The sequence below is a fragment of the Felis catus genome, chromosome C2 (genome assembly GCF_018350175.1).
Source record: "Felis catus isolate Fca126 chromosome C2, F.catus_Fca126_mat1.0, whole genome shotgun sequence".
Lineage (NCBI taxonomy): Eukaryota > Metazoa > Chordata > Mammalia > Carnivora > Felidae > Felis > Felis catus.
In genome coordinates this window covers 132,560,848-132,577,732 of record NC_058376.1, presented here as the reverse complement: position 1 = coordinate 132,577,732, position 16,885 = coordinate 132,560,848, and the positions used below count along the sequence as shown (strand labels likewise).

Here is a 16,885-nt window from a genome sequence, read left to right as displayed (position 1 = left end):
AACTGATACATAAAGGGGGAATTGTAGAAGAAATTTGGAGTCTATATGAAAGGCAAAAAAAGTAATGAGCTATATATTTAAATTGGCTTCAATTTAAAGTATGTCTTTGAATTTGCAAACCACAGGCCTCTTCCAGAGAATTTCTGCACCAATAAAGTGAAATATAGTTACAACTGTAATCTGGAAATAAGGTTATACATGCTTTTAGGGTGAATACAATGGTAAAGGGAGGGGAGGAACATAGAAGATGAGACCAGAAGAACACTGCTACAAAGTAGAATTCTCTAGGGCAGTTATAAATTTGTCCAGAATTCCCCATTGAAACAAATGGTCATCTGGATAATTATGCCCCAATAATTCAATCACTGTGGATACACTCCTTTTGCTAACTGAACCTTAGACTAGTGGTTCTTAAAGTAGACCAGCAGCAACAGCACCTTGAAATCTAAGAAATGTAAACCCCCACCCAGCTTCGAAGACATTCTGAGTCAGAAACAGAAATCTGTGTTTTGACAAACCTTCTGGGTGATCTGGAGCATGCTAAATCTGGTGCATGCCAAATCTACTTACTCCACATTCATAGGTTTTTAGTTTTAGGCATCTAAGAGAGAAAACTTGGCCCATTTTTTTTTTTTTCCTGTCCAGATCTGTGAGATTTTCTAGCCTCCAGATCTGTGAGAAAACACATTTGTTTGCTGAAACTACCCAATCTGTGGTGTTATGTTAGGGCAGCCCTAGCAAACAAATACACTGGGTTCATGCATTTTTCAGGCAGTGTGTGGAGAATCCCAGACTGTAATTGACAGTATGTCAGCATCTTCCTCTCTGAAGTCTATTTCTCAGGGGTTGATGACATTTATTTCCTGAAGCTAGAGCTGGGCTGAGCTGGTTCTTTCCTCGCGGGCCAGGTGGTGTCACTGACATGGGAGGAGTCTGGCACATCATAGAGCCTGGGGGAGGCAGGTGGGAGCCAAGGCCCTCACAAAGGCACCAATTCAGAGAGGGACCTCTGGAACCTCACATTTAAAGACCAGCCTATGCGCAAGCTGCCTTACATGTGTCATTTCATTTAAAGCTGACTCCTCTGCAGCTGCAAACTCATGATTCCCTTGGCAATAGAAAAGTCTGTTCTGAAACATCACAACGGAATTCTTGGTCCAGTATGAATCGCTCTTTTTTTTAATGTTTTTTTATTTATGTTTTTTGAGAGAGAGAGAAAGAGAGCACAAGCAGGGAGAGGCAGAAGGAGGGGGACAGAGGATCCAACGTGGGCTCTGTGCTAACAGCAGCTGGATGTGGGGCTCGAACTCATGAACCATGAGATCATGACCTGAGCCAAAGTAGGATGCTCAACCTAGATGCCCCAGTGTGAATTACTCTTAAGGTTTTGGATATACTGCAGTGTAGTTTATCTGTCTTGTGTATACCATCCAAACCATTTCATTAACCGATTTGACACTTTGAAGGCCTGCTGTGTATCTGAGTTTGACACTTAAGGGAATAAAGGGATCAAGCAGTCATGAGCCTTGTGCTCAAGTGATTAACAACTTACTCAGAAATAAAATACAGCTAAGTAGCATATTATAAGGTTGAACACACAGACTAGATCTATATTCGTATTTGCATATATACATACCCACATAAGTATTCTTATTTCTGAGTAGTTTAGATTGCTCCTATTATGTGGCAGCATTGTGTAAGGCAGTTTAGAAGGCTATATCAAATCCATACTGTTAAAGAGGAGACCTTTCTCCCCATACTTCCACCCTGAGCCATCCCCTTCTAAATTTATGTCTCCATGTTTTTTAGAAGGAAAGGAGTTATCGGTCTGGTTGGTCAGAACCCAGGACATGGATTGGGCCATTTTGCCCACGGGCAGTGTCACTCCACGTTAAAGATAAGCTTTGTGGGAGAGCCACCTGTCCTTCTGTACATGGGGTCCAGGCTTCCTAGGGGCTGCTTACCCAGGTGTGGCCTCTGTTGCATCTTCTTCATTCTTGTTCCTGTGGTGGCGGTGGCGGGGGGGGGGGGGGTTGCGTGGAGGAAGGAAAGCAGAAGCTCAAAGAAGGGCTGGCCATCACAATTCTTTGGGGGAGGAAGCAGGCCACCCTCTGTGGCTTGCAGGCCTAGCCAACACCTTCCAACTCAGCCTTTGCCAGACTCTGTCTGGGTTGTTACAAGTAATAAAGTGTTCCCATTTGGCTGCTGTAAGGCTTGCGTGGAGACCCCTCCTCAGGAGTCCTGAAGGGAAAAAGCGGAATCCTGAGACGTGGGTATTTCTAGCCCAAGGAAACTCTAGGTTAATCACTTCTACTTCATAGAGATAACATCAAGGAATATTATCTTTATTGAACTCCTGAAGAGTTTCCCCACAGTGAGTGGCAGAGTCAGGATTTGAACTGGCTAATGGCTTCAAAGCCATGCTTAAACTGTGGCTGTTGACCCCACGCACACTGCCTTCAAGTGCCAAGAATGAAGATCCAAGAATGTGCTAGGGAAGTTCCTGGGGGCTGGGGGGTAGAACACATTCCTCCTGGCAAACTCTTCGTGGAGAGGAAACATTTGAACTTGAGAAAACTGGGAGCATTTGGACATGAAGGGGTGGGAGTATAGAAGAACAGGTATTCTGGAATTGACTGTCAGGCCAGGGAGAACACAAGGCAAACTGTCCCTGCTAGCAATTCCCAGCATGAGTGGGAGCTGGAATGCACTGAGCACATATAAAATATCCCCCATCCAGTCATTGTAGAGTCATTCCCATTTGGAAGTGACCTTCTGCTATTCCAGGCTGTCAGAATCTGCCAGCATCTGTCACCTAGGCTCAGCCCATTCTGTTTCCCTCTGAGGACTCTGGACAAGAGGCCCTGTTGGTGGCCCCTGGAAAGGCCATGTTCATGCCCACTCTAAGCCCTGGGCCAGAGTAGTTTCCCTCACCCACCTGCCCTCTCCCTGTGGTGTCTGGGCCCGGGGCTGAATAGTACAGTGTAAAGAATCCACGCTTTGGGGTATGCAGCCAGCTTTGTGTTCTAGCTCTGCGGCCTTGGGCAGATGACCTCAATTGCCTTTATCAGCCCTGCTTTCTTCATGTGTCACATGGAGATAGTAACACCTACCTCATGGAGTTGCTGCGAGGCTTTCAAAAAATGTGCAAGTACATATGTACAAGTGCAATAGATGTTTAGTGAACAGTGGCTGATGTTGGTATTTCCATCCCGTAAGGTCAGAATTGCCTCAGACTCTTTCATGAACCCCCCCTTGAGGACTAAAGGCAAACTTTTCTCTTACCTTCCTAATTTCTTACCTTTTACTTCCCTTCATGAGGCTCTCTTGATTAATTATATCTCTCCGTTATTCTTGATTACGATGAATAATATAATAACATGGACCTTTTATTATACATGCTTCTTGTCTGTCTTGAGACTCCCACTAGAAGTTAAGTCCCTGGGGGCTAGAAATTTCTTACATTTGATTCACACTGAATCCCCAACTCCGAGATCTTTACCTGGAGCACAGTAGGAACTGGGTAAATATTTGTTGAATGAATGAATGAGCCCTCTGACCTCTCTCTTACCTTCCCGAATCATTCTTTCTCTGTTTCCATCTTCTCCAGTTTAGCCTTTTGCCTCCACTTCCTGGGGACATGCATGTGTTTGTGAAACATCACAGTTATATTGGGTAACTCTGTATATAAGGAAACAGGTAATCACATAATCCATGATAACTCGATGGAAAATTTTTTCTCTCTAGTGCTTAAAAAAAAAAGTCACCTGTTCTTATCCAAGATTGTATAGCTATATATTTGGCCTTGCAGGCCACCCTTTCTCTGTGGGCTGAGTATTTTTAAAGCACTTTAAGACTTTAAGGAGTGGAGTAATATGGAACGCTGTGGCTCCCAGTTTATGCAGTTTGTTCCATGATAGCCTACAGGATGGAGAACCTCCTGGTTACAGGAATTACACGGACCCCAAAGCAGCATGGACTGCAGTCCCCGTGTACGTCCTTTGTGTCATAGCGTATTGTTTCCTAAAAGTCTGTAATTCTAAAAGGCTCCTCAGCAGCTTCCGATTATTGTTCATCTTGGCCAATATCTCCCTTCCCACGATGCCATGGGAGGATGCATCATTATATGTGGCACAGGCAGTGCCCTTTCCCACCCTTTACCTCAGAGCCTTGGTCAGCATCTGCCTATCGATGTGTTAGGAATGGTCCTGTTCTAGGGCCTTGCCAAACAACACAGCCACATGCCATAGAAAGGTATGATTGCTACCTCCAGCTGGACAGAGACTAGATCATTTGAAAATGATGCTTTGTCTTTACCTTGCACCAAATCAAATTGTGAGGGCAGCCCTTCCTCTGTACTCCATCTAATCTAGAAGATAAGAAGAACTACTGTCTCTAAGTGGGGTTGTGCTGGATGTGATGTGATGAGTCAGTGGGGTTTAGGTAGGGGGGAGGCAGGGGAACTGGGGTGGTAATGTTCTTCCAATAAATATGTAAAAATAAAATTTTGCAATGAACACATGGTAAGTTCAAACAGTGGTTAACTAGAAACATGCATTTGGACTGGCTAGAAGAGAATGAAGTGAATTCAACTAAGTTTTCTGGGGTTCACCCTAGGGGAAATCTGGGGTAAACTCACCGCCTGACCTTCAAAAGTGGGGCTAAGATCTGTTATGTTCTTTGGTGGCTTTACTCTTTTGAGTTCATACCTTTCTATCGTTCTTGAAATAAGTAACACCAGGAAACTGGCTTTGCTTGGGAATCAGGGTGTTTTCCCTCCTTACAGGTTTCAGTTCAAGAACCATCACTCCTCGGTCATCGTAAACCATTGGGAGATCTCCTCTGAAGTCTCCAGCCCTCCCTAACTTCCTACCATAAAAGATTTCCTGTCCTCCCTACCAGAGGAAAGAGTGTGCTTTCACATCTTCAGAGCTGAACGATTCTTGGACTCACAGCATTTCTAGGTCCAGTTCCAGGTAAAGATGAGGTTGATTGATGTTCCCTTGGAGAACAAGTCCAGGCCTGGGAGCGCTGATGACCTCTGGCTCAGTGTACCAGCACGAGGGTTCAGGTCTAGTCTTGCTGGTAATCACTCCACCTGCCAGTGACCCGATGTCTGCTGCTGTCACCAGAGCCTCCCATAAGCCTTAGTTTTCTTATCTGTAAAATAGGAATTACAAGTCTAATCTCACTGTTGTTCACTGCATGAACAACAAATGGGGGAAAATGATAAAAAAAGATTTTATAAAAAAAATAAAGCCCTACATTGTAATTATTTATCTAGCACATCAGAAATGTATTTATTGTATAGAACCTAGATAAGAAGAAAAGGGGGAATCAAATAAGAATTAAATAAAAATGGGTTTGAGAGTCAAATACTTTGAGAGGTAAGAGCAAGTAAAATGGTTTCTTTACTACAGGACACGCCAGTGGCTTTAGTATACTTACATATATTGTAAATTTCAAAGAGGAGCATAAAGTAGACAGTGTTTCTCAATTTATGGGAACTCCTCTACCTTGTAAAAATGGAATATCTCTTACAGTGGGAGCACCTCTAGCACAGTTTGAGAAACACTGAATTGGGTAAGATTATTGTTGTTATTGTGATTGCATCCAGGTAGTTCAAGGCCAACTCGGTGCAAATCTCTTCCCTGAAAGTGAGGACAGCAAGCTCCCGGCCCTGGGATTAGAACTGCAGATTCAAGGCCTTGGTGAGTCTAATTCGTCTAATTAGACTTACTAGTTCTTCTGGTTCTCTGGTGGGTCTTTCTGTTGCATCTCGAGGCTCCATGGGTTCTGGCTCTGATTTCAGCTTGAGTTGTCAGAGGACAGGGAGCTGTGAGGAGGGACTTTCCCTGGGCCTCTCAGTTGCCCTGTCTTATTTCTCTCCTGCTGGTGCAGCTGCCAGCAGGAGGTGGCCAGGGCCTTAGCATAACTGAATCATCGTTAATTCCAGGCCAGAACATGCTCAGAGATCTGTTCTCTGGCAGGACCAATCAAAATGTTCTATCTGTGCCTCTCAGCACGTTGGCAGGGACTTGTTGGATCTCATACATGGAGAAAAGACACCTTTTATCCCCCCCCCCCCTTCTTCCTTCCTTACTCCTAAGATTGCCAAGACTCTGATTCTGCTGAAAAATATATCTTTTAAGTTACAAATTAAGTTACACTCATTGCAAAAATTTCCAATACAAATATGTATAAGAGTAAAGAGGGAATTTCCCTCCATCTCTTATCCTACATACTTCCATCCCCAAGTGTGAAATGTGTATTATTTTAGACCTTTCTCTCTGCACATATACATAATTGATAAATAGATTTGCTTGTTTGTTCAGATGTTTGGTCAGATGCACTGCACCTTTGCAGTTTTAGTCAGCAATATTCTCTGGACAGCCTTCCATGTCCATGCATAAATGTAAACTATCTTTGCCTCATTTTTTTAAAGTCAAGCTTATTGCAGGAAAATTCACATAAAACTCACCCTTTTTAAGAGTATGGTTTGACGCGTTTTGACAAAGGAGGCAAACAACCACTCCACTCAAGATAAAGAACATCCCCCATCACCACCAAAAGTTCCCTTTGTAGCTGATTCTCACGACCGTTAACTCTTGGTCACCACTGATCTGTTCTCCATCCGGTAGTGTTGCCTTTTCCAGAATGCCTTATAGATGGAGTTATGCAGTATGTAGCCTTTTGTGGTGTTGGCTTTAGCATAATGCATTTGAGATTCATCCCTATGACTTGTTTCTGCCAAGTAGTATTGTATTGTACACAACCGGTTACACCAGTAGATGGCCATTTGGGTTGTTTCTAGTTTTTCATTATTACAAAGAAAGTAGTTATGAACATTCATGTACAAGTCTTTGGGTGGATATACGGTTTCATTTCTATGAGTAGAATTGTTGTGTGGTAGAGTAAGTGCATATTTAACTTTAAAGGAAACTGCCAGACTGTTTTCCCAAGCGGTTGCACCATTCTGCATTCCCAGCAGCAATGTGTGAGAGTTCCAGCAGCTCCACATCCTTACTAACACTTGGAAATGTCTGTCTTTTTAAACTTAGCCATTCTAGTAGTATGTAGTGGCGTTTCATTAAGGTTTTAGTTTACATTTCTCTAATGACTAATGATGTTGAATATCTTTTCATGTGCTTATTTGCCATTCATGTATCTCCTTTGGTGAAGTATCTATTTACACCTTTTGCCCTTTTCTTTTAATTGGCTTGCTTTATTATTATTGACTTGTAAAGTTCTTTATGTATTCTGAATATGCATCCTTTATCATGTATGTGTTTTGCAAATATTTACTTATAGTCTTTGGCTTATCTTTTCTTTTTTAGAGAGGTTTTTTTTTTTTTAATGCTTATTTATTTTTGAGAGAGAGAGAGAGAGAAACAGAGTGCAAGCAGGGGAGGGGCAGAGAGAGAGGGAGACAAAGAATCTGAAGCAGGCTCTAGGCTCTGAGCTGTCAGCACAGAACCCAGCATGGGGCTCAAACCCACGAACTGCAAGATCATGACCTGAGCAGAAATCAGACATTCAGTCAACTGAGCCACCCAGGCGCCCTGTCCTGCCTTTTCTTTTCTTCTTTATTGTTTGTTTATTTTTGAGAGAGGGAGAGAGAGCACGTTTATGAGTGGAGCATGGGAAGAGAGGATCTGAAGCAGGCTCTGTGCTGACAGCAGAGAGCCCGATGCAGGGCTCAAACTCATGGACCATGAGATTATGACCTGAGCCAAAGTCAGACGCTTAACTGACTGAGCCACCCAGGTACCCAGGTGCTCATTTTGGCTTGTCGTTAACATTGGTTTTCATAGAGCAGAAGTTTAAAATTTTTGATCAAGTCCAGTTTAACATTTTTCTTAAATGCTTCATGCATTTTATGTCCTAATATTTAAAACACTTTTTTTCATAGAAACCAAGGGTCAAATGGTGATTACCAGGGGCTGGGGAAGATGGGGGAAATGGAGAGACATTGGTCAGAGGGTACAAAGTTTCAGTTATATAGGATGAATAATAACATATAGCATGGGGGTTACGGTTACCAATACTGTTTTGGTGCAGTGGAAATTTCTAAGAGAGTAGTTTTTAAGTGTTTCACTAGAAAAAAGGTAACTATATGGGTTGACAGATATGTTCATTGTCTTGACTGCAGTAATCATTTCACAAAATATATGTGTACCAAAACATGCTGTATATCTTAAATCTATGCCATTTTTATTTAAGAAAAAAATTTTAATTTGAAGAGAAATCTTTGCCTAGCCCAAGGTCACTAAGATTTTCTTGTGTTTTCTTCTAGAAGTTTAATGATTTTCTCTCTTAAGTCTATGATCCATTTTGAGATAATTTTTATGTATGGGGTAAAGTAAGAGTTAAGAATAATTTTTGTTTGTTCTGCATATGGACGACTGATTTTTCTTACCATTTCTTCCCAAATATTGCTGATTTTTCCGGCAATATTTGTTGCAGAGACTACTTTCTTCTTTGTAATGACTGTATAATGTTTCACTGAAGAGAAGTCCTATGATTTATTCAACCAATCTCATATTCATTGAAAGTTAGGCTGTTTCAGACCTGAGTCTGTAACGAACATCCTTGCACCTCAACCACTGGGCAGTTGAATGAGTATTTCTGTGGAATTTCTGAATCCAACGACACATGTGTATGTCATGTGTTGATGAGTGCCATCAGATTGCCTATCTGTATACCATACATTCCTACCTACGAGGCCTGTGAGAGAAAGCTCTAGCTTTGATTGGCTTTGTTGGTATAAGCCTTTCACAAATCTCAAATAATTTCCTTCTAGGTAATCTAATAGCCTGTGTTATTAGATTCTGAAAGATTGAGAGCCCTTCCAGCAGAGTTTGAAGAAAGATAACTTCTCAGTCAGTTAGGGTAACCCTGTAAGAAATAGACTCATAAAATACACAGTACATGGGAAATGGAAATTTACAAAGAGCTGTTTCATAACTGTTGGGGCTTATAGATACCTCTGTGCTGGGGCCTCCCCAGAGGGTAGAGGTGACTCGCCCCCCAGTGGCCTGAATGTGTATATGCAGCCTCTGCGTGGCTGGCTGTCCACATTCCCTCTCACTTTCTCCCCATACTTACCAAAGTCCTTTCTTGTACCAGGCCTGGGCCAGCCAGCTACTGTCTGTGCAAAGGCATAAAGGGGTGCTGGGAAATGCAGTTTGCTTAGTGTGGCTGGAGCATAAAACTATGCCATTTTCTTTCTTTCCTTTTCTGTCCTTTTCTTTTCTTCTCATCTTGTGGTGGTGTGATTTGATCAAATTAACTGACATTGTTGAGGATTAGGTGGCAAGGACTGTCCCGGGGTACACAGAGCTATGGGACCGTCCTCTATCTCTGGAGACATTAACACAAGTTAAATAGCAATGCAAGGTGGTTTAGAAGCAGCTCAAAAACAATAGCAGGCGTTGCAGGCAGGACATAGTGACCCACTTTGTGCCAACAGCAGAGTCAGTGGTGAGAACTGTGTGCTGAGAGAAGGAAGAAATCACTCTTGCTTCACAGGAGGGATCTGAGCTAGATGGTGAAAGTTCAGATACTGGCAGCAGGTTACTCAAGAGTTACCTTCTTCCCAGGTAGCACGTTCTCCAAAGACCACTGCTGGGACTATAGGTTTCAAAAGTTAACAAGAACAAGCCTGAGAATTTCCTAGTGGGGTTTAGCCAACAATCACAGATCCTTCTGTTAAATAGTTTGGGAATAGCTACATGGGGGTACCATGAAGCTGTCCTGTTAAAAATTTTTAAGTTTAGGTCACCTGGGTGGCTCAGTCAGTTAAGCGTCCGACTTCGGCTGAGGTCATGATCTCAGGGTTCATAAGTTTGAGCCCCATTTTGGGCTCTGTGCTGACAGCTCAGAGCCTGGAGCCTGCTTCAGATTCTGTGTCTCCCTCTCTCTGCCCCGTCCCTGCTCGCACTCTGTCTCTCTCTGTCTCTCTCAAATATAAAATAAAACATAAAAAATAAAATTTAAAAAATTTTAAGTTTATTTATTTTGAGAGAGAGAGAGAGAGAGAGCGCGAGCGAGCACGTGCACAAGTTGGGAAGGGACAGAGAGAATCCCAAGCAGGCTCTGCATCACCAGCTCAGAGCCTGACGTGGGGCTTGAACCCACAAACTATGAGATCATGACATGAGCTGAAATTACCTGACTTGACTGAGCCACCCAGGCGCCCCGTCCTGTTAATTTTGAATATAACCTAAGTATATTCTTCAAGCTTTCAAAAGATTTCCTTATAAGCCCCTTATCAGTTACCTATGACCGTACAATAAATCATTCTAAAACAACAGCCATTTTATATGCTCATGAATCCATATTCTGGGCTGGGTTCATTTGGGCTGTTCTTCACCTGTGACTGCCATCGTCATCTGGTGACCCACGTGGTCTGGCTTTCCTCACGTGGCTGTTGCCTCATCTGAGATGGCCAGACAGGGGCTGGCTGCTTCCCCCTCGCTGCTGCTATCCGATGGTTCAGACTCTCCTATGTGGCAGCTTCTAGAAAGCAAAGGCAGAGCTGCCGGGCCCGTTAGGGCCTCAGCCTGGAAGTGGTACAGTGTCACTTCTGCCACACTGTACTAGTCAAAGCCAATGACAAGCCCAGCCCAGTTGAATGGCGGAGGAAACAGACTCCAGCTCTTGCCGGGGAGAGTGGCTCACGCGCACAGGGACGGGACGGATTTTCAGTGGCCATCATCGCCCCCAGTCCACCACAGCTCCCTGCGTTTCATTTTTGCTGTCTGCATACACAGATTTTACCTCATCTGTGATCCACCCATGTTACCTCATTTAACCTTTCCGGCATACCTTTAAAGGGAACACCGCCTCCATTTTATGATGAGAAAACTGAGGCTCAGAGAAGGCAAACGCTTGGCTGCTGTCACAGCAGAGCTGGGAGGCGGACGAGACTGGTGCGAAAGCCAGGGAGCCTTGCCTTAGGCTCTGCCTCCCCCAGAGATGAGGAAAGGTGCTCTTCCCCAAGGACGCCCACCCCAGAGGCCAGGAACTCCCAAACCACTCCCAAACAAACTCCCACGAGGCCCCGGGAGTACATTACGTGCATTAAAGCCAACTGGGCAACTCTGTAGATCATTATTTTAATAATCTAAGGATCTCTGTAACAGGCTTCATAAACTCATAAGAGGTATTCATTTAAGGACGCAGCACTTTTTACTTGGGTTTTGCCCAGCCAAAGATCAAGTCATTGATGCTCTTTCTCCAAGTGTAATTTGATAATCATTCACTTTCTGTCTTTTCACTTATTTTGCTGTGGATGAGATAGAAGGGTGCTGCTTCTGCAGGGAGAACAAACACTTTCTCCTGGAGAAAGCTGTTTGAGAAAATCCACCTCCCCCGTTTTATCGGACGATTCAAGAAAAATAATCCAAGGTCAACTTTGCATTTGTCACCGAGCGGGTAAAAGTGTCACAGGCTGACAGCAGAGGGATTCGTGTCTGTGGAAATTCAGTGATTCTGTGGTGCTGTTGGACACCTCCGTATCGAGCAGGCAGCTGCTGGGGCATAACTGGGGATCTGACTGCCTTTGAGGACTGCTTCTAGTGGACGTTTGAGACTCAACTGCCTTTTCACCGCCTCTTCAGTAGCCACTCACCTCAGTCTCCAAAACAGAAGTTCTGACATAGTATTTTAATGTGGGCATTTGATTCAGTGCGGGAGATAAATATAACCCTGTGTAGTACGGAGAAGGTTTAATGGGAAATGGTTGGCATTCTTTCTTGGTAAAGGCATGGGGAAAGGAGAGGGAGACAGGAGAGAGAGGGAGAGGGGGAGGGGGAGGGGGGAGAGAGAGGCGCAAACAGCAGTGAGGAAGACAAAGGCAGAGATAAGCAAGGCTTCCCGAGCAGCCTTGCCTAGAGAACTTGACACTTGCCAGACCCCAGCCAGCATGGTTGTCCTGAATCCAGTGACTTTGGGAATCTATCTGCAGCTTTTCTTCCGCTTTATCGTGTCTCAGCCTACTTTCGTCAACAGCGTCCTCCCAATTTCAGCAGGTAAATGATGACCACACTTTCCTCTCTTCCATCCGTTGGGGGCAGGGTGGGGGGGGGCGGTGGAAGATTATTTTGCAGCGTGTCCTGATATTTTCCCCCTTCTGCTCTCGGTGGAAGGAGGCTGGAGGGAGACAGCCACCCCAGCAGCTTCCTGTCACCCGAGCTGTCTCAGAAGCTCGCTCCGTCCTTGTTCCAAGTGGCCCCCACCCAGCTGCTCAAAGCCAGAGACCCTTTTAAAAATGGTTGCTGCCTCTCCCACTTCTCCCCACGTGCTGCGTGATTTCACTTTGGGAATCGTGGGGAGCTTAAAAGAGACACAGAGGAGAGCATGGGAGGGAGAAGTGAGCCCCAGACATTCCTGTGAACACATCCCCAACCCCTTCTGAAGGGGGCTTGACTCAAGGGGGATGTCGTGGAGCAAATACGCCTCCGCTGAGCTCTTCCCTTCCTGTCCCAGCAGGGAAAAGGGGAATCCAGTGATTCGCCCGTGGGCAGGGACCCTTGCAGCCTCAGTCCTAGGTCTCCCATTTTTCCAGCCCTGGCTGCTTTCCTGTTGTGCCTTCTTCCCGCGGTGAGACTTCTGCCCAAATAGGGCAGCTGGAGGTCGTGGGAGACGGGAGATTTCTGAGGGGATGTGGAGGGTTCCAGAGTGCCCCTGGCCTGGCCTAGAGTGGACTGTGTCTGTCAGAGATAGGGCTGGGTGATTTGGGGAAGAGGGCTTTTTAAGCTGACCTGCCAAACTTCTCTGAGGGCAGCAGGCACCAGATTGCCCTCGTCCTGTCTGACCCAGAGCAGGGGAAGTATTGTGTTACTGGCATGGCCTATTTAAACCTTTCTGAGGAAACTCAAATGTTTCCGGAGGGCTTGAGGGAGCCAGGCAGACCCCCCGGTTTTGCTGCCTGTCCCGTTATAGCCCCCCTCAATTCACCTCAGCCGCCCCTGGCTTCCCCCCCTCCCCCAGCAGAGGCGGTTTCAGTCATGCCCTCCAACTTGAATCTCACAAATACTTTCGCGCAGGCAGACATTTCATTCTCACTGCCTTTGCTGAAAACACAGGCTCTCAGAGAGGACATGTCTCAGAATCCAGACCCCAGCCCCTCTCAGTTCATAAAATCAGTTCAGCAATGTGTTGTGCTGCCAGGCCTGCCCGCATCTGTGGGCCCTGAGGGAAGGGCTCGGAGAAGGGCACAGGGCAAATTATGAAAATGGGAGAAGCTGAAGGAGAGGACAGGGGAACTTGTTGGGAGGTGAAGAGTAGGGAGGGTAGGAAAGGTGGGTGGTTGTGTCACCACGCCTGTATGACAATATGCCCCCACAAATTCCAGTTGGGAGTGCCACACTTCTGGGAGCTGGTGGGTCATGATCCTTCTATTTAAGGGGGGGCAGCTGGATAGTTCATTCGGTCTGATCCAGTGGGTTCTTAACCTTATTTAGGTAATAGAGTCCTTTGAGAATCTGCTGAAGGCTCCAGACTTAAGGAAACTCTGGCTTCTGGTTCTAGCCCTGGCTCTGACTTCTGGGAGACAGTCGGCATTCGACTGTAAGCATCATGTGGGCAGGGACTGTCTTGTATATTATCATTGGTTCCCCAGGGTCAGAGCAGGCCTTGGCACATGGTAGGTGCACAATAAATATTTGATGAATGAGTGAGTGAATGGAGGAATAATAATTTTTCTCATCTGTAGATTGGGGCTTGCCTTCATTTTATATCATTTAATTTAGATAGACTCAGATGGCTACTAGGTTCTGGAAACTAGAGAGAAAAGAACCTCTGATTTTTGTTTTTTAACTCCTTGCCCTAGAGACACTGCTGGTGCAGTGTAGACATCTTTTAGGTAGGACATTTTATAGATTGTAGCAGTCAAGGTAACAACAGGAAAAAGAAGCACTTCAGATGGTTCAGATGACGATTTGAACGAAGGGACCACTTTCAGAAGTGTGAGTGGGGTTAAGGGAGCCAACAGGGAAAGTTGAGGAATTAGTAACTCGGGAAGTCTTTACCACGCTTTTGCTTAAAAAGGCAAGAGGAAGAGGGGCACCTGGGTGGCTCAGTCAGTTGAGTGTCCAACTTCGGCTCAGGTCATGATCTCATGGTTTGTGAGTTCAAGCCCCACATAGGGCTGTCTGCTCTCAGCCTGTCAATGCAGAGCCCACTTCGGATCATCTGTCCCCTTCTCTCTGCCCCCTTCCCACCCCCCTGCTTGCGCTCTCCCCAAAATCAATAAATATAGAAAAGAAAAGAAAAGAAAAGAAAAGAAAAGAAAAGAAAAGAAAAGAAAAGAAAAGAAAAGAAAAGAAAAAGGAAAGGCAAGAGGAAGAAATGGGGAAATTGATCCTAAGAGGATTTGGAACCTTGGAGGAGGGGCCATTGAGCAGGAGCTATGACCACAGAAGGACCCAAAGCAGGGAGAAAATAGAGAAGAAGTACCCCAACCTCTCTCTACTCCAATCTAGCTACCTCTTTTTTGTTGTTATTTTATTTTATTTATTTTTGAAGGAGAGAGAGAGAGAGGGGGGGGAGGGGCAGAGAGAGAAAAGGAGACACAGAATCTGAAGCAGGCTCCAGGCTCTGCGCTGTCAGCACAGAGCCTGACACGGGGCTTAAACCTATGAACTGTGAAATCATGACCTGAACCGCAGTCAGATGCTTAACTGCCTGAGCCACCCAGGTGCCCCAGCTCCTCTTGGCAGTGCCTTCCATTGGCCAAACCCAGCCCGAAGCTAGGGGGCAGGGGGAGCCTCTGGATACAATCTATGGCAATTAGCTTCTGGGGCACAGAGTGAGAGGGAGGGGTGGGAACGTGGAACAGCTAGCTCATACATCCACTGGCACTTCCTGATGAATTTCTAATTTTTTTTTTGATGCTTATTTATTTTTGAGAGAGAGAATGAGTGGGGGAGGGGCAGAGAGAGGGGCACAGAATCTGAAGCAGGCTCCAGGCTCGGAGCTGTCAACACAGAGCCCGACACAGTGCTCAAATCCGTGAGAGATCTGAATCATGACCTGAGCTGAAGTCAGACGCTCAACTGACTGAGCCACCCAGGCACCCCTGCCTGATGAATTTCTAAATCCAGATCTTCTGGTTGTGAATGTGGTCCTTAGACATTTGGTAAAACAATGGAAGGGGCCACCTGGGTGGCTCAGTGAGTTGAGCATCAGACTCTTGATCTCAGGGTTGCAAGTTCAAGCCCCGGGTTATACTCCATGTTGGGCGTGAAGCCTACTTAAAAAACAAACAAACAAACAAACAAACAGACAATGGGAGTGCACCTAGGGAGAATCACTAAGGTAACAGTTCAATAGAGCAAAAAATATCTGCTTTCACCTGTAGAGTCTGTTGGCCTTGTTCCCACATTTAGTCACCATGGCTTCTTCATAACACAGTTCAGAAATAAACTTCTGCCCTGAAATGAGAACTGTTCTTTGACACAGGATCACTTTAATCCTTTGAAAATATTTTCCAATAATTTGGTGTAAAATATTCTATATTCAGAATCTTATAGATTCTTACTCTTCTGAGGAAGACAAGCCCTATGCTCGTAGACACAAGGGCCACCCACCATACCTTAGTGAGCACCTACTATGTGCCTGGCACTGGGCTAAGTGGTACAGAGGACACAGAGACAAGTCGGATGCTGCCTCTGCTCTGGGGGAATTTGTGAACATCCACTGTTGAATCACAGGCAGCATGTGCTAAATGGCCCAGCAAGGGTGTGATGGAGAAAGAGCTCTTACAGGCCTGTTGGGCAGTACTTTCCTTCAAAGCTGAGCCAGCCCTTCACTGTCTCCAGGAAGGACTGTATTCCCACAACCCAGACACAGCACCAACTATCTAGACCAGAGAGAGGCTTACTCCCTAGCAAACTCCACTGCCGGGTCCCAGAGGAGAACCACAGAAGGGCGCAAAAAGCCTCAAAGAGGCCAGAATTGATGACAGAACGCCCAGTGTTAAAGCACATGCATTTGATACACAGAAAACTAGTTCTGACTCTTCCTCCAAGTTTATTAATTGTCGCTCTGGATACCGTTCGAGCAGGCTTAGATAGTAGGCTTCTGGAAGGGTGGTGTGGCACATTAGGTTGGGGAGGGTGAGTTCATGCTTATGATGGACACCATGACAACAACAAAAAAAGCTGACCGAAGTGATTACAAGAAAAATGGCCAATCAGCAGGGAATAGTTCTGAGATCAAAAAGAATAGCAGACCGGAATTATTTCTAGAGCCTCTGTTCTGTAGGTAACCCCTGAGGGCACCATTGACTTATGACACATTAACTGTTTCTCACTATTAGGAGCATGAATGGCCCAGTGAAGACTGAATTGTGTGCACTTAATTTTGCTTAAAAAGGCAGATAAGTGTCAGGTATGTTTTAGAATGATTTCTCTTGAACATGGCCTTAAAATTTTAAGCGTCAGGAGCCATAATTTTGGGATATTGTGTTAACTATCGCTGAGTAATAAAGCATCCTAACACTCAGTGGCTTACATAACAGTCATTTATCACTGAAGTTCACGTGTTTGTGGGCCAACCAAGGTCAGCTGATCTAGCCTGGGTTTGGCAGGCCCTGGCTGGGCTCGCTATGGGTCTGTGGATTGACTCAGCTCCAATATCCATTCACAGATATAGCTCAGTGGTTGTACAATTTCTAGAATGTGGTGGCACAGACCCAAGGACAATATTTATAGAAGGGCAGACCTTGCACGCACTTCGATTTATGTAATTCTCATAGCACCTCTGGGATGGGTGTGGCGAGACTCCCAGTTTTCAGCCGAGGAGGTGAAGGTTCAGAGAGGTTAAGTGACTTCCTCAAGATCACACAGATGGTATAAAATAAGAGAGCTGGAGACGG

The 16,885-nt window shown here is 45.2% G+C and overlaps 2 protein-coding genes across 2 annotated transcripts in view; both read left to right on the top strand.

Moving 5' to 3' along the window:
* Positions 1-16,885, top strand: part of HACL1 (2-hydroxyacyl-CoA lyase 1) — an 88,829-nt gene that overhangs the window by 49,372 nt on the left and 22,572 nt on the right. The window contains exons 19-20 of the transcript XR_006585510.1: positions 4,787-4,976; positions 5,618-5,711. The gene's annotated coding sequence lies outside the window, so the exon portion shown is untranslated. The remainder of the gene's footprint in view (positions 1-4,786; positions 4,977-5,617; positions 5,712-16,885) is intronic.
* Positions 11,810-16,885, top strand: part of COLQ (collagen like tail subunit of asymmetric acetylcholinesterase) — a 60,194-nt gene continuing 55,118 nt past the window's right edge. The window contains exon 1 of the mRNA XM_003992132.4: positions 11,810-12,035. Within this exon, the coding sequence (XP_003992181.2) occupies positions 11,930-12,035 (106 nt within the window). The 5' untranslated portion in view covers positions 11,810-11,929. The remainder of the gene's footprint in view (positions 12,036-16,885) is intronic.